Below are 27066 nucleotides of genomic sequence, written 5' to 3'. Positions count from 1 at the left end.
ATTTGAATTTCTCAACGGACACCTCCTATTTGCCTACACAGGACTCAGTTCAAAAAACCAAGCTAGCAGTTTGATTTTAACCTTGCATGACTATCTGGAGCTGCTGAGTTTGTCATAGACTTTTATTCAATATTTGTTTCTTATTCTGAATACTAGGGTTGAAAACTAATAGTGAGGATGCTGTCTAGTCTTGCCATTCATACTGGAATAGTTGTGATCTTTCACAGTCTGGGTGAAGATCAATTGCTGTTTAATTCCAGGCACTTTTATGACATGAAGATTTTTTTAGTTCTAAAAGAATTACATTTATGTCAAGCTTGGATATTGCAATAACACTTCTCAACTGTTATATTTCTTCTATTGTAGAAATAGTGGATGGGAATGTGAAGATGACTTTAGGTATGATTTGGACAATCATCCTCCGTTTTGCAATTCATGACATATCTGTGGAGGGTAAGTGAACTGAGTTTCTCAGTTCAATCCACTGCAACTCATTCAACAAAGGCTTAGACTGTGTACACCTGATGTTTTAATCAATCACATTAACCAGATATCTAAGTTCTTGTGAAAGTCCCAGAGATAGTATATGTCTCTGCGATAGTGTCAAACAATTGGTATCGTATCAGTTGTCTGTTGACAGAACTGAATGTGAGGTCCTACATATGCTGCGAGTTTTGCACCACCACTCAAAATGAACTTCTGTCTTCCTCTTCCCCTGCCCCCCCCCACCCCACACCCACAATAGTTACATATGAATTTCAGCAACATCCATTGTTATTGTGTTGATCAAATTTTCACATGGGCAACTTCTAGTACTTATCATGTGACTTCCCTGTTTATTTGGTAGAACTTTTGGTTGTGCTGGGCTGTAAAACCAGTGCTAATAGAATAGCTGCCCTCTATACACCCTGCCTGATATTTTCTTTTCACTGGCTTCATGTATATAAGGACTTCCAAGCTGTTGGCTTCTTCCAAACTAGTCTGGGGATGAATCTTTGCCATAAAAATCTGAATTTATGACCCAGAACATTTCAGAAAAGCAAGTAGGCCAGCAAACACACTAAGATTTGAAGGGAAAGTTCAGGAGATGCCTGAAATAAGGTTGAAAAGATAGATGTTAAAATTGCTTTCTGTAGAGGAGTAAAAGATAAGGGTGTGAGGAATGATGTATATTCAGGTAGCCCTCTGGAAGAGACTTGTTCTTTCAAAAAAAAAACACTGACTTTACTGTTTATTGTAACTGACTTTCACACAGTTTGGGTTGGCATAAGTGACAAAACAGCCTATAGACGGGAGGTGGAAGACCTGGAAAAATGGTGTACTGAGAACAACCTAGCTCTCAAATGCTGGCAAAACCAAGGAACTCATTATTGACTTTTGGCGGGATGTTACTCCTGCCCCCTCTACACATTAACAGCACAGAGGTGGAACGAGTAGACAGTGTCAAGCTCCTGGGAGTGGTCATCCACAACAAGCTTGCTTAGACTCTTCATGTGGACACAAAGGCCCAACAATGTCTCTTCTTCCTCAGGCAGCTGAGGAAATTTGGCATGACCGCAAATACCCTTGCCAACTTTTATAGGTGCACCACCGAGAGCATTCTGTCTGGATGTATCACTACCTGGTATGGTAACTGAACCATCCAAGATTGGAGACTGCTACAGACAGTTGCGAACTCTGCTCGGACAGTCACAAAGGCCAACCTCCCATAGATAGAATCCATCTACCAGGCCCGCTGTCAAGGAAAGGCCACCAGCATTCTCAAAGATCGATCCCACCCTGGCAATGTTTTTCTACAACCTCTACCATCAGGGAGAAGGTACAGCTTCAGCCAGCTTCGTAACAGTTTATACCTTATTGTTGTTAGAATACTGAATGGACACTCAAACTCCTAACATTCACCTGTACCTGTGATTTTTGTTTTTGCTGCTGTTTACCTATTATTTACTTATCTATGCTACTTCACCCTGTGATCTGCCTGTATTGCTCGCAAGACAAAGCTTTTCACTGTGCTTCAATACACATGACAATAAATTAAATTCAATTCAAGTGATTTGCAGACTACATCAGTGGTGCCATGGATGCCAAATTTTGCACCTCACTAGTATATTACTACCAGGTTCAAACTGACCACAACTGGGATTTGGTCTGCGATGTAAAAAAAAAAAGGAAGCCACATGATAAGTACTAGAGGGTGAGCAAGTGAAACTCTGAGCAACACAATAACAATGTATGTTGCTGAAATGCATATATAACTATTGTTGGAGTCAGGAGGAGATAGAAATTCATCTTGAGTGGTGGTGCAAAACTGGCAGCATTGGAACTGTCACCAATTATATGTCTGACTTCATTCAGTTCTATCAATAACAGACAATTGATATAAAACCATTCATTTGACACTAGTGCCTGATTTTAAAATCAGGAAAACTGTCACACAGGACATTTTTGACCTGAGGAGAGAATTTTCCAAATGCCTAGTAATTTATGCCAAATATTTCTTGCCTGATGGAAGGAAGTTTTGGGACAATGTGGGGTGATACCTGTGTCTCAGTCAAAAGCTCCAGGTTCAAGTTCAAGCCCAGAGTGTGGCAGCTAAGAAAGCTGAGTTCATAATGAATCAAACCAGGTTGTGATATCTACTTGTAAATGTTTCCAAGATATGCTGATGACAAGTGTTAACAGCAATTGGAGACATTTCTGCCCAGCCATGTAACAAAATCTTTAATTTATTTCTATCATCATCATCCAAAGCTCCAAGCTACAATGTGTCTGTAAATGCTGTAGCAACTTAGACTTTTTGTAGGGCCAGTTGGCCAGACAGCTGGTGTGGATCAGATTGGTGCTGACAGCACTGGCTCAATTCAGATTCTGGCTGATATTTATTCAGGACCTTGCTATATACGAAGTGGAGGTGATATATAAAAAGGTAAGCAGCAGGTTAGCATGTGTGCAGGAGGGTTTAAGTTCAAGGCAGACTATGAAAGAAGCAAAAAGGAAGGATAACTCGGGAGATATCAGAGATGTTGTGAACCATGACTCTGAGAAAGCTAGCATAAAGGCATTTGACCTGAAATCTCGTAACATTCATAACAAGGTTGATGAGTTAATGGCACAAATCATTGCGAATGAATATGATTTGGTAGCCATTATGGAGACATGGTTACAGAATGGTCATGCCTGGGAGTTAAATATCCAGGGATACCAGACAGGAATGTAAGGGAGATGGTGTAGCTCTGATATTCAAGGACAACATCAGGATGGTGCAGAGAGATGTAAGATCTATGGAGAATGAGGTTGAATCCATTTGGGTGGAAATTAAGAATTCTAAGAAGAAAAAAGTCACTGAGGCGCGTAGCCTATAGGCCACCAAATAATAACATCACATTGGGGCAGGTAATAAACCAAAGAAGTAACTAATGCTTATAAAAATGGTACTGCTATTGTCATGGGGGATTTTAATGTCCATGTAGATTGGTCAAACTAGCTCAGTCAGGGTAGCCTTGGGGAGGAGTTTGTTGAGTACAATTCCAATAAGGTGATCATCCCTTTCTTATTTCTCAGTACCACCCAAACAACTTCCCTGGATATATTTCCAGGAATATCCTCCCTCAGCACAGCTGTAATGCTATCCCTTATCAAAAACACCACTCCTCCTCCTCTCTCGCCTCCCTTTCTATCCTTCCTGTAGCATTTGTATCCTGGAACATTAAACTGCTAGTCCTGCCCATTCCTGAGCCATGTCTCTGTAATTGCTATGATATCCCAGTCCCATGTTCCTAACCATACCCTGAGTTCATCTTCCTTCCCAGTTAGGCCCCTTGCATTGAAATAAATGCAGTTTAATTTATTAGTCCTACCTTGTCCCTGCCTGCCCTGACTGACTTGCTTTTGTTCTCAACTGTATCAGTCTCCGATTGATCTCTTTCCTCACTATCTCCCTGGGTACCCTCCAACCTTACAATTGATCTCTTAGAACCCGGCGTACCCCTCGTTGCATTAGAGCCAGTCTCAATACCAGGAACGTGGCTGTTCGTGGTACCTTCCCCTGAGAATCCGTCACCCCCTACATTTTCTAAAACAGCATACTTGTTTGAAATGGGTATAGCCACAGAAGGCTCCTGCACTAGCTGCCGACCTCTTACCTTTCCTGGAGTTAACCCATCTATGTGACTGTATCTGAGACTTCCCCCCCCCCCTTCCTATAACTGCCATCCATCACATACTGTTGCTGTTGCAAATTCCTCATTGCTTCTAACTGTCTCTCCAACTGATCCATTTGATCTGATAAGATTCACAACCAACAGCATTTCTTGCAGATATAATCCGCAGTAACCCTTAAACTCTCTTTAAACTCACACATCTGACAAGAAGCACATAACACTCTACTAAAGGCCATTTTTGCTCCTCCACGATCTACAGACCCAGAAAATAACACCGTCTTATTCCTCTACAAAACACTGCCCCAGGTAAAGACCCCCTAATAGTCAGAGGGAAATTGAGAAACAAACTTGTAAGGAGATCTCTGCTATCCGTAAGAATAATAGGATGATTATGCTAGGTGGATTTTAACTTTCCAAACATCGACTGGGACTGCCACTGTGTTAAGGACTTAGATGGAGAGGAATTTAAGTGTGTACAAGAAAATCTTCTGATTCAGTATGTGGATGTACCTACTAGAGAAGGTGCAAATCTTGACCTACTCTTGGGAAATAAGGTAGGGCAGGTGACTGAGGTGTCAGTGGGGGAGCACTTTGGGGCCAGTGACCATAATTCTAATAGATTTAAAATAGTGATGGAAAAGGATAGAGCAGATCTAAAAGTTGAAGTTCTAAATTGGAGAAAGGCCAATTTTGACGGTATTAGGCAAGAACTTTCAAAAGCTGATTGGAGGCAAATGTTCGCAGGTAAAGGGACGGCTGGAAAATGGGAAGCCTATAGAAATGAGATAACAAGAATCCAGAGAAAGTATATTCCTGTCAGAGTGATAGGGAATGCTGGATGACTATCAAAATTGAGGGTTTGGTTGCGAAAAAGGAGGAGGCATACATAAGGTATAGACAGGATAGATCGAGTGAATCCTTAGAGTATAAAGGCAGTAAGAGAATACTGAAGAGGGAAATCAGGAGGGCAAAAAGGGGACATGAGATAGTTTTGGCAAATAGAATTAAGGAGAATCCAAAGGGGTTTTACAAATACATTAAGGACAAAAGGGTAACTAGGGAGAGAATAGGGCCCCTCAAAGATCAGCAAGGTGGCCTTTGTGTGGAGCCGCAGGAAATGGGGGAGATACTAAATGAATAGATTGCATCAGCATTTACTATGGAAAAGGATATGGAAGATATCGACTGTTGGGAAATAGATGGTGACACCTTGCAAAATGTCCATATTACAGAGGAGGAAGTGCTGGATGTCTTGAAACGCATCAAGGTGGATAAATCCCCAGGACCCGATCAGGTGTACTGTAGAACACTGTGGGAAGCTAGAGAAGTGATTGCTGGGCCACTTCCTGAGATATTTGTATCATCAATAGTCACAGGTGACTATTGAAGACTGAAGTTGGCTAACGTGGTGCCACTGTTTAAGAAGGGTGGTAAGGACAAGCCAGGGAACATCCAGTGAGCCTGATGTCAGTGGTGGGCAAGTTGTTGGAGGGAATCCTGAGGGACAGGATGTGCATGTATTTGGAAAGACCAGGACTGATTAGGGATAGTCAACATGGCATCGTGCGTGGGAAATCATTACTCATAAACTTGATTGAGTTTTTTGATGAAGTAACAAAGAAGATTGAGGGCAGACTGGCAGATGTGATCTACATTGACTTCAGTAAGGCGTTCAACAAGGTTCCCCATAGGAGACTGGTGAGCAAGGTTAGATCTCTCAGAATACAGGGAGAACTAACCATTTGGATACAGAACTGGCTCAAAGGTAGAAGACAGAGGGTGGTAGTGGAGGGTTGTTTTTCAGACTAGAGGCCTGTGACCAGTGGAGTGCCACAAGGATCAGTGCTAGATCTTCTACCTTTTGTCATTTACATAAATGATTTAGATGCGAGCATAAGAGGTACAGTTAGTAAGTTTGCAGATGACACCAAAATTGGAGGTGTAGTGGACAGCGAAGAAGGTTACCTCCGATTACAATAGGATTTTGACCAGATGGGCCAATGGGCTAAGAAGTGGCAGATGGAGTTTAATTCAGATAAATGCAAGGTGCTGCATTTTGGGAAAGCAAATCTTAGCAGGACTTATACACTTTATAGTAAGGTCCTAGAGTGTTGCTGAACAAAGACCTTGGAGTGCAGGTCCATAGCTCCTTGAAGGTGGAGTCGCGGGTAGATAGGATAGTGAAGAAAGCGTTTGGTATGCTTTCCTTTATTGGTCAAAATATTGAATACAGGAGTTGGGAGGTCAATTGTTGCGGCTGTACAGGACATTGGTTAGGCCACTGTTGGAATATTTTGTGCAATCCTGGTCTTCCTATCGGAAAGATCTTGTGAAACTTGGAAGGGTTCAGAACAGATTTACAAGGATGTTGTCAGGGTTGAAGGATTTGAGCTATAGGGAGAAGCTGAACAGGCTGGGGCTGTTTTCCCTGGAGTGTCGGAGGCTGAGGGGTGACCTTATAGAGGTTTACAAAATTGAGGGGCATGGATAGGGTAAATAGACAAAGTCTTTCTTTTTCCTGGGATTGGGGAGTCCAGAATTAGAGGGCATAGAGGGGAAAGATATAAAAGAGACCTAAGGGGAAGCTTTTTCACAAGGGTGGTGCGTGTATGGAATGAGCTGCCAGAGGAAGTGGTGGCGGCTGGTACAATTGCAACTTTTAAAAGGCATTTGGATGGTTATATGACTAGGAAGAGTTTGGAGGAATATGGGTTGGGTGCTGGCAGGTGGGACTAGATTGGGTTGGGATATCTGGTCGGCACGGATGGGTTGGACCGAAGGGTCTGTTTCCATGCTGTACATCTCTATGACTCTCCGAGTGTATCTGTGATAGTCTTCTTGAACACTATGTATTGGAACAGATGAAGGAGCAAGCTATCCTAGATCTGGTCCTGTGTAATGAGGCAGGAATAATTAATGACCTCATAGTTCAGAATCCTCTTGGAAGGAGTGATCAAAGTATGGTTGAATTTAGAATATACATGCAGAGTGTGAAGGTAAAATCCAATACCAGGGCCATGTGATTTAACAAGGGGACAGTTGATGAGCAGTGGAGAACTTTCAAAGAAATTTTTCGAAGTGCTCAGCAAAAGTATATTCCAGTGAAGAAGGACTGTAAGAAGAGGGGTAATCTGCCATGGTTGTCTAAAGAAATAAGGGAGGCTATCAAATTGAAAGAGAAGGCATACAAAGTGACCAAAAACAGTAGGAATCCAGAAGATTGAGAAAACTTTAAAAGTCAACAGAAAGCCACAAAAAGAGTTATAAAGAAAAGAAAGATAGAACATGAGAAAAAAATTAGCATAGACTGTAAAGACAGGTAGCAAAGTTTCTATAAATAAAATGAAAAAGAGTGGCTAAAGTAAACATTTGTCCTTTTAGAGGATGAGAAGGAGCATTTAGTTATGGGATATGATGAAATGGCCGAGGTATTGACAGATATTTTGTATTGGTCTTCACAGTAGGGGATACTAATAATATGCCAGTAAGTGACAAAGAGACAAAGGTAGTTGAGGACCCAGAAATAATCATCAGGGAAGAGGTAGTGTTGGGAATGAAGGATAGATAAGTCTCCTAGCCCTGATGGAATGCATCCCAGGGTACTAAGAGATGCTGGGAGAAATAGCAGCTGCACTGGCAGTAATTTTCCAAACTTCACTGGACACTGTGGCAGTCCCAGCAGATTGGTAAACAGCAAATGTGACACCAGTGTTTGAAAAGGGAGGTAGACAAAAGATGGGGAATTCTAGACCAGTCAGCTTAATCTCTGTAGTGGGGAAGATGGTTGAGTCCATTATCAAGGAGGAAATAGCAGGGCATCTCGAAAGAAATTGTCCAATTGGATAGACGCAGCATGGATTCATGAAGGGCAGGTCATGCTTGACAAATCTTTTGGAATTCTATGAAGACATTTCGAGCAAAGCGGACAATGGGGACCCAGTGAAAGTGGTGTACCTAGATTTCCAGAAGGCTTTTGACAAGGTGCTGCACAAGAGCTGCTGCATAAGCTAAAGAATCATAGCATTACGGGTAGAGTATTAGCATGGATAGAGGATTGGTTGACTGACGAGAAGCAAAGAGTAGGGATAAATGAGTGCTATTCTAGCTGGCAATCAGTGATTTGTGGTGTGCCTCGGATCAGTGTTGGGTCTGCAGTTTATACTTTATACAGATGATTTGGAGTTGCAGACCATGGGTATGATATCAAAGTTTGCAGATGACACTAAGATGAGTGGCAGAGTAAAGTGGGCAGAGGACTGTGAAACTTTGCAGAGGAACATAGATGCATTGAGTGGGCAAAGGTCTGGCAGATGGGATACAATGTTAATAAATGTGAAGTAATACATTTTGGAAGGAGTAACAGTAAAAAAGGTTACTCGAATGGTAAAAAGTTGCAGCATGCTGCTATGCAGAGGGACTTGGGTGTCTTTGTGCATTAATCATAGAAGGTAGGTCTGCAGGTATAACAAGTAATTAAGAAGGCAAAAATAACTTTTTCCTTCATTGCTAAAGAGGTTGAGTTTAAAAGCAGAGTTTAATGTTGCAGCTGTACAAGGTACTGGTGAGGCCACGCATTGTGTATTGCATGCAGTTTTAGTCTCCTTACTTGAGATAGGATATACTGGCACTGGAGGGGTGCAGAGGAGGTTTACTTGGTTGATTCCGGAGTTAAGGGAGTTGCCTTATGAGGAGAGACTGAGTCGACTGGGATTATATTCATTTGAATTCAGAAGAATGAGGGGAGATCTTAGAGACATTTTAAAATTATGAAGGGAATAGATAAAATAGAAGTAGATAGGATGTTTCCACTGGCAAGTGAAGCTCGGACAAGAGGGTATAGCCTCAGTCTTAAAGGGTGAAGATTTAGGACTGAATTGAGAAGGAATCTCTTCACCCAGGGGGTTGTTAATCTAAGGAATTCCTTACCCAGGGAAGTAGTTAACGCTACTTCAGTAAACACTTTTAAAGCTAAGGTAGATCTTTTATTGAAAAATAAAGGAATTAAGGGATATGGTGAAAATGCAAGTAAATGGAGCTGAGTCCACAAAAAGATCAGCCATGATCTTATTGAATGGTGGAGTAGGCTCGAATGGCCGGATGGCCTACTGCTGCTCCTAGTTCTTATGAGGTATTGGCACGGAGTCAGACATAGCTTCTGGCAGAGTACTAAGAATTTTAAAATGAAACAAAGAACTGCAGATGCTGCAAATATGAAACAAAAACAGAAATTGCTAGAGAAACTCAGCAGGTCTGCCAGTGTCTGTTGAGAGAAGGTAGTCTTAATGTTCCAGTCCCAAAGGATGATCACTGGACTCTGCATTCTCTCCACAGATGCTGTCACACAGCTGAGTTTCTCTAGCAATTTCCATTTTTGTAAATGAAGAACTTTTGCCTTGTTGATTTAATGTATCTAACTAAATATTTTTTTAATCTGATGGTAATCACTGTTAATACACACTTGAAACATTGATTTTTCTATTTTTTTCCCTTGCAGAAACCTCCGCTAAAGAAGGTTTGCTGCTATGGTGCCAGAGAAAGACTGCTCCCTATAAGAATGTAAATGTGCAGAACTTCCATACAAGGTAAGTTCAGGGGATATACATGCAATTATAAGATGAATGTGCTAAATTTATTGTGGTGTGTGCTAGAGGTATGCATATAGAATTGTGAGCTGACCATTAGTAATGTTAGGCCCATTATCTTAGACTGGAGGACTGCAATTTTCTCATTCTCCTGGACACCAAGAATTTGGAGATAGTAGAATAGTTGCTTAATTTTTCATGTTTTTTTTATTGTAAACATTGATTACATTATCTTTTACTGTAAGGGGAATTGAATACCAAAGTAGGGAGGTTATGCTTCAGTTTTACAGGGCACTGGTGAGACCTCATTTGAAGTACTGTGCACCATATTGGTCACCTTATTTAAGGAAGGATGTAAATGCATTGGAAGTAGTTCAGAGAAGGTTTACCAGATTAATGGAACAAGTGAGTTGTATTATGAGGAATGGCTACACAGGCTCAGCTTGTATTTGTTTGAAGTTAGAAAAGTAAGAGATGACTTGACTGGAAATATAAGATCTTGAGACGTCTTAATAGGGTACAAGTAGAGAGAATGTTTTCTTTTATGGGGAGGATCTATAACTAGGAATTGCCACTTAAAAATAAGAATTTGCTGGTTTAAAACAAGATGAGGCAAATCTTTCTCTCAGATGGAATGGAGTCCTTGGAACTCTCTTTTTGAATTGGCTTTGGAAGCAGAGTCTACAATAATTTTAAGGCAGAGGTAGATCAATTATTGGTAAGGAAAGGGGTGAAAAGTTCAGGGTATGTGCAAGTGCAGATTTGAGATTACAATCTGTCTATCTATGATCGTGCTGAGCAGACTTAAGGGGCAAAATGGCCTACTCCTGATTCTTAGTCATATGTAATTTAAATCTTACTTTGCTTCAATCTAGCTAAAGTGCCACCTTCAGTTAATGAGAAAAATTGCATTTAATTGCTCTAATTGTTGAAATTGTTTAATTGTAAAAAAAAACTGCAGCTCACTGTTTTGTTAAAGCGATGTCACAATCGAAACGTGATCTACACAAGTTTGTGGGAATGGAATGGCTGTTCAGAATGTGTTTTTCTCCAACCTTATGATTCAAAGAGAAATATCTAGCAACTACTAACTATGAACAGTTTTAAATTACTTGATAAAACAACCAGAGTCAAGGTGAGAGTTTTTCAGACAGCTAGTTGTGATCAGGAGTATGCTACCTGAAAGGGTGGCAGAATTTGAAAGTAGTTTTTTTTCGTAAGGTAATTGTTTAAATACTTGAAGGGGAAGCATTTGCAGGGGTCTTAACCGATAGCTCTTTCATTGATTTGGCTCAAGTACGATAGGCCAAATGTTGTCCTCCTGTGCGACATCATTTCATAATTCTCTGAACAGTAACACATTCAGTCTGCCCGTAATTGAATCCACTGGATATTAAATACCTGCAGTAACAATTTTGAAGGATTGAGAAGAATTGACAAAATTGCATGCAAATCTTAGAATTATGGGACTGGACTTGATGGAGGTGACACTGTCCCATCTACCAGCACCGCAGCCTGCGGGAGCCCTCTTTTTGGGAAAGCCCACCAGATTAAGTGACACTCAGGCACTTGGCTGGACAGCAGTGGGTCTTCCTCAGGATCAAGGATCCCAGGATGCAATTTCCACATACTGAGAGCAGCTATCTCATCAGATCAGGTATTGGGCCTTTGAATGAGTGGTTCCTCACCACATCTCCCATGACCCCACATGAATTCATGCATGGGTTTTCTTGACTTGTTCTCTGGCAACTGGGTTGCCACTGGGTTAATACGTTGTATTTGTAATTTCAATGAAGTAATAACAAAGTAACAAGGCACTGTTGTAAAGGATGGTTTACAAATTTAGAAAGATTAGAATGTGCTGACATTTGTGTATCAGGTTCTCAAGCTCGTTTGATTAAAATATGGTTATAATTTGTATTTAAATTGTTGTTTGCTCCTCTCATTGTAAAGCTGGAAAGATGGCCTTGCACTCTGCGCGCTCATCCATAGACATCGTCCTGACCTTATTGACTACTCCAAGCTACGAAAGGTCTTCTGTCTGATTGACAGCATGCTAATGTGCATTATATGCAGCTTGTTTTTATTGCATGATTGTGATTTTTATTGTCCTTCATTAAACAAGGTGGATGGTTTTGCCTACTGTACATAGTCAGCTCAATCTCATTTCCAAAGGTTCCTCAAAGTAAATCTTGAATGCTTTAGCATTTTCGCTTACCTTTAAATTATATATGTCTACTTAATTCTACGTAACTGCATAAATCACTAGTTTGGTGATAAAATCACTTGTAATGTGACAACAAACAACTAATACTGTCACTTCTGCAGAATTTTCCATTTATCAGTGTCTGTTAGTTCAGGGATGTTGTGATTTTTCCCTTTTTATTTATTTCTGCATAATATGGCAAAGCTAACGGTGCAGATTGCAGTTAATACCCTTTGCAATCAGTTTGTGTTTGGGTGAGCTTACCATGGATGTCGCAGTATAGCAGATTGTAGGGATCCTATGATTCCATCTATGTGGGGATTCAGTCCAACAAGTCCACACGGACCCTCAGAGTATCCCACCCAGACCCATTCCCTACTCTCACTCTACACTTCCCATGACTAATGCAACTAATCTACATACCCCTGAACACTACAAGGAGTTTAGCATAGCCAATTCACCTAACCTGCATCTTTAGACTGAGGAAGGAAACCGGAGCACCTGGAGGAAACTCAAGCAGACATGGGAGAATGTGCAAACTCCACACAGTCACCCGAGGCTGGAATTGAACCTGGATCCCTGGCACTGTGAGGCAGCAGTGCCACCCCAAGTGAAAACTGAATTATAATTGCATGCACAAATCAAAAATATTAGACGTACATAGCATTCTTGAGGAGAAAAATTGTTTGGAAAAATATTATTTCTGATCAAAAGGTTACATCCAAAACAATAAATCGTCTTTTTAAAGGTGCTAAATGATCTTTTTAGCACATTCCCAGCATTTTCTGTTTCTGTTTTGTACTTCCAGCTTTTTCAGGTTCCTTTTTTTAATAATTTTATAAACTGGGTTATTTGTCATTTATAATCTGTAATACTTGACCATGTTTTTATTTTCATCCTTCTATTTCAGAACAGTCAGATTCTAGTAAATTAGTATGGGTTCACAGCAGGAAGTTGACTTTTAACACCCCTGTGGTGTGTGCATCTCATAGCACTGTTCACCTTGAGAACTCACGTAGGGATATCAGGGAAACTGAATCCAGGCAAAGGAATTCTATGTGCAAAGTTGCTCTGTGCTTGTTGAGTATAAGGGCCATTTCGCTGTTAATGAGCAGATAAGCTTGAATTTATTATCACCAAGAGGCGGACGTATTTTATTCTTGAATCTGAACTTTTGGCTCAAATCATTTTCCAACAAGAGTGACTTTCTATGGATGCCCTGCTCATTTCTTAAAAGACTATTTGACGAAGAGTTCAAAGGTTACCTTTGAAATTACATCTTCTGCCTCAGAAGGTCTCTATATGATTCATTATCAGAAAGGACCAAACACCTTTTGTTTCGAATCAAAATTGTTATCGCCTTGTAAAACTTGAGGGTATGTCAAACAGAACAGTCAGGCCCTGCTTGATCTTAAATGTCCAGGTGGGGAGACTGAAATTTATTTGCAAGCTTCGAGTGCATACCCCCAAATATAGATAATCCAGTCAATACAATTTATAAAGAAGTCTACAGTCAACTAGATGTATTATTAGGGATTCTGATACATCACTCTGACATCAACAGTGGGCATTTTGGGCCCATGGTGACCAGAGCCGGTTTGTGTAATGTTATTGATAGATAAAGCCCAGCAACCTTAACTCGCTTCTTTGTGAATAAATTACAAGGAATTTGTCTGTACTGTGTATTAATTATAATTTGAAAGATCATTATTAATGTTGTAATTAAGAAAGAAAATTATTCCAGCTGACTCACTCTCCTGTCTTTTTTCTATACCATGTTGCAAATTGATTGTTTGTCTTTAATCATTTAGTTGTATCAGGCATTGTATTACATCCTTTCTCTTCTCTCTCTCTTAATGCATGCATTCTGATGTGTCTTGTTGGCCCATTGTGGCTGGTTTGGTGTTGCCTATGCATGTAGCTGAAAGAATGGATGAGCATTTAATGCCAAGATTAGAATGGTGCTAGAAAAGCACAGCAGGTCAGACAGCATCCGAGCAGCAGGAAAAATCGACATTTCTGGCAAAAGCCCTTCATCAGGAATGAGGCCAGGACGAAGGGCTTTTGCCTGAAACATCAATTTTTCCTGCTCCTCTGATGCTGACTGACCTGCTGGGCTTTTCTAGCACCACTCTAATCTTGACTCTAATCTGCAATACCCACTTCTGCCTAGAGCATTTATTGCCCTCAGACCTAAACACAAACCCGACCTGATTGATTATAATATACTGCAAGAGTTATTTAGTATACACCTGCTTTATAGATTTTTAAAAAAACTTTCATGTTGCAAATTGAAAAAAACAATCTGCTAAGAATGAGGTAGATTTTAACATTGTGCTTCAATACAAAGGTGAACATTGTTAAAAGTTACCTCATTCTTGGTGATTTATAATGTGCCTTGATGTAAAACTGGTCACTGTAAATCATCTTCATTTTGCCTCTTCTGCTTTAAATTTTCATTGAAGTCAAAAGGAACAAATTGCCTCATCTTCTACTTAACATTTATAATGAATGTGAAGATGGCAATCAACCGGACACAAGTAAAATCTAATCCCACAAATGCAACATTGCTTACATCACCATTTAGTATTGTTGTAATTTATCATTGGTTGAGTAATGTTGCCATTAAGAAAACTACAGATTATGATGCACGTATGGCCAAAGTTCATTCATTCTCCATCCCGGTTAATTTCTGCACTTGTTTCTAGTAAGCATCTTTGCAGTTGAAGCAGATTTTTGTTAACTTGCTATTCAGAAGTGGTGTTACTAGGGACAAGGAGTATCTGTTGTAGGTATTCATAAACAAGGTATAACACACTTCTAGTGTACATGGGACTCTAACTCTGAGGCACTATGACTGTATACATAGTTCCTTATGTCAGCAGTGTTACTTAAGTAGTTGCTAACTAAAACCACAGTTGTGATTTGTAAATGTTGCACGTGGCTAGCATTATGGCTTTTTTCTACTTACTATTCAAGTAACAAAATTAGAGATATATGACTGAATGTAGATACTTTAATTTGCTGTCAAGACTCATTTTTGTTTCCTAAATGTAGGATGATGCCCTTTACAACCTGAATCTTGCTTTGGACATTGCAGAAAAAGAACTGGATATTCCCAAGATGCTGGATGCAGAAGGTAAAGAAGTTTTGAAATTCTTCTTGTAATCAGAAAATTGGAATGAAAATATAAACACTGCCTAAGAAATTGGACTTTTGTTTCCATCTTATTGTGCCCATTTTCTGTTTTGGAAAACTGGCTAGCAATAATTGGAGCGGGTATAGGACCTTATCCACTTGGGATTTTTCTTTGGTCAATTAAGCTGATGAGGCCATTAACAAGAGTTATGTTTTTCTAAAAAAAAAACTTCTGAAAATATTAGTGCGGAAGCTAGAGGAGCAGAGTGTTGTCTTCACCCAATAGTATTTGCAGGTAGCTTCTTTTAACACATTTCACTGAAGTCCGTACACTCCCAGGTGCCGATACTTCTTCCCATACCTAGTCTTGCCTTAGAACTGCTGCTGCCAGTTGAAGGAGAGAAACTATTTCACCTGGAGATGGAATCACGAAGAGGCTGAGCACAACTTTAGAACTGGAGCTAAGGCTTTCGGGGTGAATGTCAAGAACCATTTGCTGACATCAGGTCCTAATAACTATGGCTGTAAGGAGGCCAGTAGCAGATCCTGGAGCCCATGATTTCTGTCTCCACCCCAGCCTGATGTAAAAAGAAATTAAAATCCGGATTGCTCTTTTAACAAAAAGTTGTTAAGAGTAAGTCAAATAGAAATTTCAAAACCTATCAAAAGATTTTTTTTGAATGGTGTGACAGGGTTGTAGGACTGGATTTTTGTTTCCATGTACCCATTTGCTTCCCTTCTCTCTTTCTGGACTGCTGTCAATGATAATACATCTAAGATTTTTATAAAAAGCACAGAAAATATTTAGAGGAGTAATTTTATTTTTGTGTCCTGCCGCCTTCAAATGCTGGAGTAATAAAAATAAATGCTCCTTAAAATAGACCCATGTTATTTTTGCACTTTGTTGCAATAATGCCCCTTGCCCCAAAACATTGTCCAAAAGCTGATGGTTGATCTCACGTTGTGCAATCCTGATGTATCTTTTTATATGAATGATGCATTGTTTGCTGGAGAGCTTCTATTCCGCTGATATACTTAGTGGAGACAGTAGAAAAATGTTAGCATCCTCGTAACAGCTTGTCTTGTTATGTAGAGTCTTCCTTCTCAATGGTGAGTGTACAACCTAAGCAGTTGGCACTGATCCATGCACAATCCAGCATTATATGAATTATCTGCTTTTATTCATAGTCATAGAGATGTACAGCATGGAAACAGACCCTTTGATCCAACTCGTCCATGCCAACCAGATGTCTCAATGCAATCTAGTCCCCACCTGCCCGCACCTGGCCCTCCCAACCCTTCCTATTCATATACACATCGAGATGTCTTTTCAATGTTGCAAGTGTACTAGCCTCCACCACTTCCTCTGGCAGCTCATTCCATACATGTACCACCCACTGCATGGAAAAAGTTGCCCCTTAGGTCTCTTATATGTTACCCCTCTCACCCTAAACCTATGCCCTCTAGTTCTGGACCCTCCCCCAGGGAAAAGACTTTGTTTATTTATCCTATCCATGTCCCTTATGAGTTTTATAAACCTCTATCAGGTCACCCCTCAGCCCCCAATGCTTCAGGGAAAACAGTCCTAATCTATTCAACCTCTCCCTGTAGCTGAAATCCTCCAACCCTGGCAACATCCTTGTAAATCTTTTCTGAACCCTTTCAAGTTTCACAACATCTTTCCAATATGAAGGAGACCAGAATTGCATGCAATATTCCAACAGTGACCTAACCAATGTCCTGTACGCAACATGACCTCTCAACTCCTGGATTCCATACCTGACCAATAAAGGAAAGTATACCAAACGCCACCTTCACTGTCCTATCTACCTGTGACTCCACTTTCGAGGAGCTATGAATCTGCACTCCAAGGTCTCTTTGTTCAGCAATGCTGAAACTTTATTGCTGGAACAGCACAGCAGGTCAGGCAGCATCTAGGGAACAGAAGATTCGACGTTTCGGGCACATGCTCTACCTGTGACTCCACTTTCGAGGAGCTATGAATCTGCACTCCAAGATCTCTTTGTTCAACAACACTCCCTAGGACCTTAAGTGTACAAGCCCTGCAAAGATTTGCTTTCCCAAAATGCAGCACACCCCATTTATCTAAATTAAACTCCATCTGCCACTTCTCAGCCCATTGGCCCATCTGATCAAGATCTCGTTGTAATCTGAGGTAACCTTCGCTGTCCATTACACCTATGTTGGTACTAAGGTGGCATTCAATTTATTTCTGGGTGGAAGTGTAGGTGCACATGTGGGTTTCAACTTTCTCAATACAAGACTGTAACAGAACTCAATTTCTCCCCCAGTCCTTTCCAGAAATTAATTTGTTTTCCCCACTTCCACGCAGAAATTGGGTACAAGATGATAAGTTTCTCGTTCTTAACTTCAGTAAACTTTCCTTTCATTAGCTCAAGAAAGTTAGTATACTTCTATAGCCACCTCACCTGAGATTCAGCTCAGAGAATCCCTACAGTGTTCAACCCAACAAATCCGCACCGACCCTCTGAAGAGTAAACTACCCAGACCCATCCCCCCTGACTAATGCACCTCGCCTACACATCCCTGAACACCTATGGGACAACTTATCATGGCTAATTCACCTAACCTGCATATCTTTGGTTTGTGGGAGGAAACCAGAGCACCCGGAGGAAACCCAGGGAGAATGTGCAAACTCCATGCAGTCAGCTGCCCGAGACTGGAATCCAACCCAGGTCCCTGGTGCTGTAAGGCAGCAGTGCTAAACACTAAGCCACTGTGCTGCTGATACAAGAGATAAAATCGGAGATCTTCCTAAATAATATGCTCAGTATTTTTTCATGTATTGAGTGTGGACAGTGAGTAACTGCATTTGGATTTGGGAGGAGGTGGGGAGATGAGTGGAGGAAGACTGTTTTCACAATTGTTTCCATTTAGACATCTTTAGAAATTTTAAGTATGAGTACAGCTCAAAGTTACCATTACAGGGTATCTGGGAGTATTCTGGAATGGGTCTGCTATCATTTTTCTCCTATACTTGTGATGTACGTAGCAAAGCTGTTCAACTCATTAGTTAACTTGTAGATCCTGCATGTCACCTCCAAATTTCTATAAATTACTATTATACTGCATGTTTTATTAGTTTATGTCAATTCAGGTCTGTAGCTTGGTGATTGTTTCTGTTTTGAACCTGATGAAGTTTCAGATTAGTATTGTATATACCATTATGTAATTTCTTGATGATGATGTCGACGACGATCCAGTATTTACTCTACTAATTGGAATCTTCACAGTGTGTGCTGACAAGCTATACTCTCAGTAAAATGACCGCAGGCCTGGAATTCATCATCTACAATTAAAAGTTCTCAACTGCATTCCAATTCCCATTTGGCTGTCATGCCAAGGAAATGCAGAAAGCATAGATATCCTTGATTCTCAATTTCTTGCGTTGAGCACTTTTATTTAACTTAATGATGGTATTTGATTTGTCCAAGGTTTTCTTACCTAGAATGTTAGTCTGTTATTAATTTTGGCAAATTTATAAAAAGTAACAATTTTCTTTCTAAACAGACACTGTAGATTCAGGAAGACCTGATGAAAGGGCTGTTATGACTTATGTTTCCTGTTACTACCATACATTTGCAGGTGCACAGAAGGTGAGGTCAAAAACTATGGACAGCTCAAACCTTTACACCTCAACCTTCTGACTTCCAGCTTCTACATCTTGCATTGTCTGAATGGGTCATTTATCTTTTTATGTTTCTATTCACTTTTTTTTTCTTATTTGAATCCTTTATAGTACTGTAATTCCTTTCTATCACTTGCTCTGAGGTTGGTTCTTTGGTTTCTTCTGTTATGGCAGTTGTCAGTATTAAGCAGTTACCTTGATCAACAAAAAAAATTCCTTCTGATATAACATACACTAGAGGTCTCTTAAAAAAGCACTGTTGGGTCAGTTAACATCAGCATTTGTGTGCGTATTTATTTATATATGCATATACAAACTCATATATTTCCAGAACATTCTACAACTTTATAGAAATTTCTTACTGAAAGATACACTGTGCAACAATAGAGATTTCCTCCGAAGAGGCCTCTCTAATGAAATGAAGGCTATATTTCACTTCCTTTATTAATTTTAGCAAAACAGCAAGAATGTTGGTGGGGAAATGCATTTGCTAAAACTAGGAAATGGACAAAATTATAACCCCACCATCCTTCCAAAGGCAAATGTGAACTGTTGCTTTCCATCTTGTTTTTTCTACCCCTGTCCTTGTGCTTTCCCCCCTCACCAGATATTGTGAATACACCCAAACCTGATCAGAGGGCTCTTATGACGTACGTTTCGTGTTTCTATCATGCTTTTGCTGGAGCAGAGCAGGTACTCTAATGTTGTGTTGTCCCAATTAATTTTGTGCCAGAGAAGTGTTCGTTTGTTTGCATGAGAGTCGTGCCTCATCTGATAAATTGATGGCCAGATCTTGATGTTTGAATAACTGTGTGGCTGTGCCATTACTAACATGTTTTTGTGCAATACAAAATAAGAGGTGGAGACAGAGTTAATGCAGTCATTTCAAAATTTGGAATTATTATTTACAATACTCATAGAATTTCAGCATTCTAACACAAGAATTCAGATCAATTATAAACATCCTTCAAGGAACTGTTGTGATAGTTTGCTGAACAGATGAATTATATAGTGTATTATTCAATTATGCAAATCAAGAAGACCCTGGGTTTAAACCCTCTTGTGCTGAACTGAATGATCTCATCATCATATTAGTCGTATTAGTACTTTAATTGATCTCCGTGAACTTTGGGGAGGAGGGGTAGGGAGGCAAAAACACCTGCATGTAGCCATCAGATGAGCTCAGTAGCACACAGTCCTGATGACGTTGATGGATGGCCAAGCAGTACTTATTTGTCTCAGTCCTTAAGTAAAAGAATTAAGCAATTGGTTGAAGTTCTAGAAATATGTCCTAGTGAGAATTTTGATTAGGAAAGTTGAAAAGGATAAACAGGAAGAAAAAGACTGAAGTAAAGGAAAGGGAGATGGAGAGGAGGAACCTGGAGAAATCAGAACAGGGATAGGCAAAATGAGAGGAAGGAGGGACAGAAAAATGAAGGGGAGGTGAGCAATAAAGCAAGACAACTAGAAATGCTATTCCAGTGGCTAAAATAATACACAAGGGGATTGAGTGAGCTGCAGAGCACAAAAATGCTGGCCATAATGAAGTTCTATCTAGGGAACCTTGAATTCTCCTGGAACCACCTTAGGAATGACATTTGAAGAAGAGAGAGCAAACCAAAGCAGAGCTTGTCAATACTCCCGCACTCCTGCCACCATGCTACTCCTCCCACTTTGAGTTGCCAATGGGACAGGATATAGAACCAGTTGGAGGCAATTTGTTCCCAAATTTGAGCCATTTTTCCAGGGGTGCTTATCTTTCAAAATGATGTGAAAGTTCAAAACGTATATTAAAGTGTTCAGATTGAGAATTGCAACTCTTGTAACTAAATAAGTTGGACATCAAAATATACTGGAAAGACGTGTAGTATGTATACATGTGCCATATTAATATTTACCAGCTAAGAAAATGTAGCATTGCCAAGACTTTTCATTTATTGACTAACATGTTTGTGTTGGTTTACATTGTTTTCATTTTACATTCTAACATGGTTCAAATATGGTACATACATTTTTCATTGCATTTGATCCGTGGAAGCTTTCGATAAATTTGTAATCAATAAATTTTGTTTTGCTCCATTTTTGAAATTTTTTTGGTGATTTTCCATTTCTCATAAATACACAATGGTTCAACAAAGCTACTCACTTTTAAACACTAAATTGTCTTCATGAGCAGAATGCTCCAATTACATTTTATGTTTTGTGCACATGTATCTTTGTCTCAGATGTGGTTTATTTCTGATTATAGGCTGAGATGGCAGCCAACAGGATTTGCAAGATACTGGCAGTGAATCAAGAGAATGAAAAGTCAATGGCAGAGTATGAGAGGCTGGCCAGTGAGGTAAACTCAGAAACACTCTGATATTAATAATTGAAATGTTTCTCTTTTCCTTTACCATTCATTCAACAGAGTTCAGATTAAAGTATTGGCCAATGCTAAAACTGAAAGGAAGAATATTGTAGTTTATAATCAAAGCTTTAACCACACTTGGAGATGAGAAGCAAGTTGTTTTAGTTCAGTTGGCTGGATGGCTGGTTTGCAATCCGTGACACTAGTGTATGTTCAATTCCTGCACCAGCTGAAGTTACTGTGAAGGACTCTCCTTAACCTCTCCCCTTATCTGAAGTGTGGTGATCTCAGGTTAAATCGCCACCAGCTGTCTGTCTGTAATAAGGGAGCAGTCCAAAGGTCTGGTAAGACTACAGCAATTTTAATTTTTTTTTAAACTTTGAAGAGAACAAGCATAATACAACTTGCTACTAAATGGATGCTGATCTGAGCTACATTACTTTTGAAAGCCAATGAAATCAGGAGGATATTTAAAAAAATACAACTTTTACCTGGCTCTGTTTTGCTACATTGCTATAGTTGGTCAGAGCTGCAGTGTCAGACATCTGAGACTCTTTGTTCTCTCTCCCTTTCTACCGCATCACTTGCCATACCCAACCATTTAGAACATCAGTAGTTGAAAGGGAAAAGGCCTGAAGAAACCAGGAGTTCCGGAAACTTATAGAAAGACCATACAAAAATATTCCTTTGTGTCAGTCTCTTGAGCACATCCCTTGTTGTCCTTGTTATATTTAATATTAAAATGAAAACTTCAAAAGTAAGAAAATGATCTGATGGAAGAAAATTAATTTGGAAATTGTGTAAAATAATTTTGATGTCGGTATGTTTACATTAGAAGGTGAAAGGACAAAATGGGTGATGTAAAATATTTGATTCTAAATGATGAACAAAAAAACTATTGAATATATGCTCCTGTTCTATCATCTTCCCTCCCTTTACAGCTTTACAATAGTGACTGTGCTTCAGAAATACTTAATTAACTGTAAGCCACTTTAATCAGTCTTAAGATTGTGTAAAGCTTTATGCTGATCCAAGTTTGTTTTGTTCATTTTTTTGGTCTGGCTTTCCGCCTTTCTGCCTATTTTCCTTCAATATGTTAAAGCTTTGTCTCCCAATTAAATTGTTCTGTGAAAGATTGAAATTATATCCATGCCCAATTGTGTTTAAATAAAACTTTGAATGTAGGAAATTGAAAAAAGTGTATTTCTATTGTTTAAGTATATGTCCAGGAAAAATAGCATACCAGTGTGTATCAATAGCAATAATTTCTCAATCTTAGAAAATATAGATTCTAAGCATTTTTCTCACTTCTGTCAGAAAACTCACTTTTGTATGATTTCCATTTTCAGATCATAGGTTGGAGATTAAATAGTTAAGTCGAAGATGTCTGATACATTTTTCCTACTTCCAATTATTAAACTCTACTTGTTTACAAGTCTGTAGGTTTAATCTATTTTATTTGCGATTGGATTCCGAAGAATGTGTGAATATGAAGTGAAAAGTTTCTCGTACTACATTGAACGGGGAAAATAAACCCATAGGTATTGGAAATGGTGGAGGGTGAGTGCAGAAATAGGAGTTCAGACAAACTCCTGTGAATATGCAGAATGATTCTAGTTAGTAAATTTGTGTTCCTATCCCTGTTAGTTGCTACAATGGATTAAGAAGACCATCCCTTGGTTGGAAAATCGATCTTCTGAGAAGACTATGCAAGCAATGCAGCAGAAATTGGAAGATTTCCGAGACTACCGTCGTTTACACAAGCCTCCCAAAATTCAGGAGAAGTGTCAGTTGGAAATCAACTTCAACACTTTGCAGACCAAGCTGAGGATCAGCAATAGACCAGCCTTCATGCCCTCTGAGGGAAAAATGGTTTCAGTATGTTAACTAAAATTCTTGTGGTAAATTTGTAACGTTATTAAGGTGGTTTTGTAAAATTTATCTACTACACTTGTGGCCAGAGCCTTTTATGGCCTTAGCAGTACATCTCTGCTCTTGTATTTTAGCACACAAAATGAATGTTAACATTATATTTGCCTTCCTAACTGCCAACTGAACCTGCATCTAAAGAGAATCCTGAACCAGGGCTCCAAAGTCCCTTTGTGCCTCGGATTTCTGAAGCCTTTCCCCATTTAGAAAATAGCTTATGCCTCTATTCTTCCTACTAAAATATATTAATCTCTCACTTCCCTACATTGAATTACAACTGACACTTCTTTGCCCACAGCTCTAGCTTGTCTAAGTCCTTCTGCAGCTGCTCCACCTCCTCAACATTACCTGTCCTTCCATCTATCTTTGTATAATCTGCAAACTTGGCAACAATACCCTCAATTCCTTTGTCCAGATTGTTAATGTATATCGTGAATAGTTTTGGTCCCAACAGTGATGCTTGCAGAACTCCACTAGTCACGAGCTGCCATCCTGGAAAAAAAACCTTTATCTTGACTCTCTGCATTCTGTCAGTCAGCCAATCCTCTACCCATGCCAGTACCTTGCCCCTAACACCATGGGCTCTTATCTTATTTAGCAGCCTCCTTTGTGGCATCTTCTGAAAATCCAGTAGATGACATCCACTGGCTCTCCTTTGTCTGACTTATTCAAGGTTTAAAACTGTACAAAAATAAGCAAATCATGATTGGAAGTATATAAGCATGGTCAAAGAGGTAAAGATAATAGTTGAGATAGGGAATAAGAGATTCGCATGGTGTTTAATGTTAAAATACTGAGCTTTCTCACATGGATGATTGGCAGATCCAGATGGGAAAGGAAGACCCTAAAATTTCTCTTGTTCAGTGATCTATTCAGGTTTGCCTTGATGGATTCTTGTGAATGTACTTGTGCTATGGTCATAGTTGATTTATGATGCAGAAGGATAGAGCAAATTAGAAAAAGATCTGATTCTTCTAATTTTTATCTAGGACATTGCAGGTGCTTGGCAACGCCTTGAACAGGCAGAAAAGGGATATGAAGAGTGGCTTCAGACAGAAATAAGACGATTGGAGCGATTGGATCATCTGGCTGAAAAATTCAGACAGAAAGCCACAACTTATGAAATGTGGTCACATGGTAAGGCACCACCATTAATGTGACAAACTATGCCATTCATGTGTTTCCGTATTGTCAAGTTTTATATTGGTTCCAACAGCATTATTGATCAGTCCATGGAGAATACGCATGTTAGAAGTTTTTAACTAATTATTTTACTAAAAGATAGTTTCCTAGTTTGCAGTCATAGTCAATTCTTTGATAAAAAATACTGATTGGGCATATTGTTCTCCATTCCTTTGTCTATCTGTGTTTCCTCTATTCCAGTCTGCCTGTGCTTCCAGGTACCAATTTATAATGGCCACTCCAACATTAAATGAAATAAAAAATCCATCAGGAGAGTTAAGAAAATAGTTGGCTCCTCAGATACTTGAGCCAGTTCCGCTGTTTATTAAGATCATAGCTGATTTGATTACTTCACAAGTCTGCCTGCCCCAATAAATAATTAATTAGTCCTTATCTCAGACTTAAATGGGTGATGCCTTATTTTTAAACAAGTATCCCTATTTCCCGACTCACCCAAAATAGGAAACATCTTTCCTACATCTATCTTGTTAAGACCTCTCAGTACCTTATATGCTTCAATAAAGTTACCTCTTATTCTTCAAAAGTCCAGCCATTACAAACCTAGTCTGTCCAATCTTGCCTTAAAGCAACCTGCGCATTCCAAGTATTAATCTAGTAAATCTTCTCCGAACTTCTTTTAGATTAGATTACTTAGTGTGGAAACAGGCCCTTTGCCTAACAAGTCCACACTGACCTGCCGAAGCCAACCCACCCAGACCAATTCCCCTACATTTATCCCTTCACCTAACACTACGGGCAATTTAGCATGGCCAATTCACCTAACCTGCACATTTTTGGACTGTGGGAGGAAACCGAAGCACCCGGAGGAAACCCACGGGGAGTATGTGCAAACTCCACACAGGCAGTTGCCTGAGGTGGGAAATGAACCCGGGTCTCTGGTGCTGTGAGGCAGCAGTGCTAACCACTGTGCCACCGTGCCGCCCACTACATTCATGTCTTCCTTTAAGTAAAGAGACTAATACTATTCACAATTCTTCAGATGTGACCCCATCAATGCCCTGTAAAACTGAAACATGACACCCTTGCTTTGGTATTCAGTTCACCTTTCAATAAACAATATTAGCTTTCAATATTATATAAAATAATAGAATGTAATATTCTATTAGCTTTCCTAATTACTGGTTTCACCACAGACTAACCTTTAGTGATTCATGCATAAGAATGCCCAGATTCTTCTGCATCTTAAGAGCTCTGCGATCTTTCATGATTTACATAACATGCTGCACTTTTATTCTTCCTCCCAAAATGGACAATTTCACATTTTCCCACGTCATACTCTATTCACCAGATTTTCTCCCATTCACGTAGCCTATCCATAATCTTTGTAACCCCCTCATATCGTCTTCACAACTTACTTTCTTAACTAAGTTGAAACCAAAATAAAGACTATGGGGAACTGCAGCAGCTAATTTGCGCACACAAGATCTCAACCAATAATGAGAGTCTGTTGGTTGATAACAGGAGAGAACTGATTGTCTTTGAAAATACTGTATGATCTTTTCTGTCCATGTTGGCAGCTGTTCTGCGATTGCAATAGTTTTTTGCACATACAACTTATCCCACCTCGATCTTCCTCTTGCTACTCCCACACTAAACCCTATTGGCAACTCAGCTGTGACCAATGCAACAGGAGATACACCAGTGTGTATAAATGATCTTTTGAAAGCTTACGATCTGTTAAGAATCAGTAGTGGTTCAAACAGAAGTAATTATTTTAAAAAAATAAAAAACAGTACAATAAATCTCTTCCAGCAAAGGAGATTGAAGGGAGGTATAATAGAAGTGTACAAGATTGAAAGGTTTAGACAAGCAGTTTTCAACTGGTGTGCCATGATGACTATCCAAGTGTGTTGTGAAATTTTGTACAAAGGTAATGAAAATCAATGTTAGGCAAACATTGTTTCATCTTAATGTTCTACTCAATCAAAATAATGCCTCAAAATGCATGAAAGTTTTAATCATCAAGTTAAAAGCATGGTATCGGTCTTTTTGATTCTAACATTCTAAATTAATATAGCCAAAGGGGATAAAATTGAGATGATGGAGGAAACAAGTGGGTATACTGCAAAATTGTTTCTTCTTGAAGTGTGCCATTTATTCAAAAGGTTGTAACAGATTGTACAAAAGCTTGGAAACACATGTAACATGCCCCTCCTGCAGGAAATGACAACCTAACCTTTTTAACGTGAGAGTGGTAATAAGAACTTGCCTGTGAGGATGGTGCATTCAGAGACAATGAATGATTTTATAAGGAATTTAGATAACATGAGGAAAGTAAATTTAGCAAAACTGAGGATCAAGCAGGGGAATGGGACTGATTTGATTGTGTGACAGAGTTGGCAGGACTCGATGGGCTGAACAGTCTCCAAGCATATCATAAAGAAGAAAAATCACAAATTAAAATAACCCATCTTGATCTCTTTTTAAAAGGAATCTTGAACTAAACATTTGAAATGCTTTGAGGAAAAAGTTAACTGAATTAATATAGATTCTTGTATTACCCAGGGAAAGACTATACCTTGATGCAGAAAGATTATGAATCTGCCTCCTTGACTGAAGTGCGGGCTTTACTGAGAAAACATGAGGCATTTGAGAGTGACCTGGCTGCACACCAGGACCGAGTGGAGCAGATTGCTGCCATCGCGCAGGAACTGAAGTATGTTCCATTTGCAGGCTGATGGCTGATGACACTTCATTAATATTTGGCTTCCAAACAATCATGTACTGTGTAGCAATTCCAAATGATAGTGACCAAGTTAAAAATAAAGCTGAAAAGGTTATTTTAATTGCCATTACTTCAGGATAAGGATTGTACTCTAAGTGAAGCG

At 39.5% G+C, this 27066-nt stretch overlaps 1 protein-coding gene across 1 annotated transcript in view; it reads left to right on the top strand.

The window, feature by feature from the left end:
- Positions 1 to 27066, top strand: part of LOC122552694 (alpha-actinin-2-like) — a 96082-nt gene that overhangs the window by 52453 nt on the left and 16563 nt on the right. The window contains exons 4-12 of the mRNA XM_043695564.1: positions 367 to 453; positions 9655 to 9742; positions 11696 to 11774; positions 15006 to 15087; positions 19364 to 19449; positions 21005 to 21097; positions 22754 to 22984; positions 24025 to 24172; positions 26744 to 26894. Coding sequence (XP_043551499.1) covers positions 367 to 453; positions 9655 to 9742; positions 11696 to 11774; positions 15006 to 15087; positions 19364 to 19449; positions 21005 to 21097; positions 22754 to 22984; positions 24025 to 24172; positions 26744 to 26894 — 1045 coding nt within the window. The remainder of the gene's footprint in view (positions 1 to 366; positions 454 to 9654; positions 9743 to 11695; positions 11775 to 15005; positions 15088 to 19363; positions 19450 to 21004; positions 21098 to 22753; positions 22985 to 24024; positions 24173 to 26743; positions 26895 to 27066) is intronic.

This window comes from Chiloscyllium plagiosum, chromosome 9, assembly GCF_004010195.1.
Source record: "Chiloscyllium plagiosum isolate BGI_BamShark_2017 chromosome 9, ASM401019v2, whole genome shotgun sequence".
Classification (NCBI taxonomy): Eukaryota; Metazoa; Chordata; class Chondrichthyes; order Orectolobiformes; family Hemiscylliidae; genus Chiloscyllium; species Chiloscyllium plagiosum.
The sequence above is the reverse complement of the archived record's forward strand: the minus strand, read 5'-3'. Positions and strand labels throughout refer to the sequence as shown.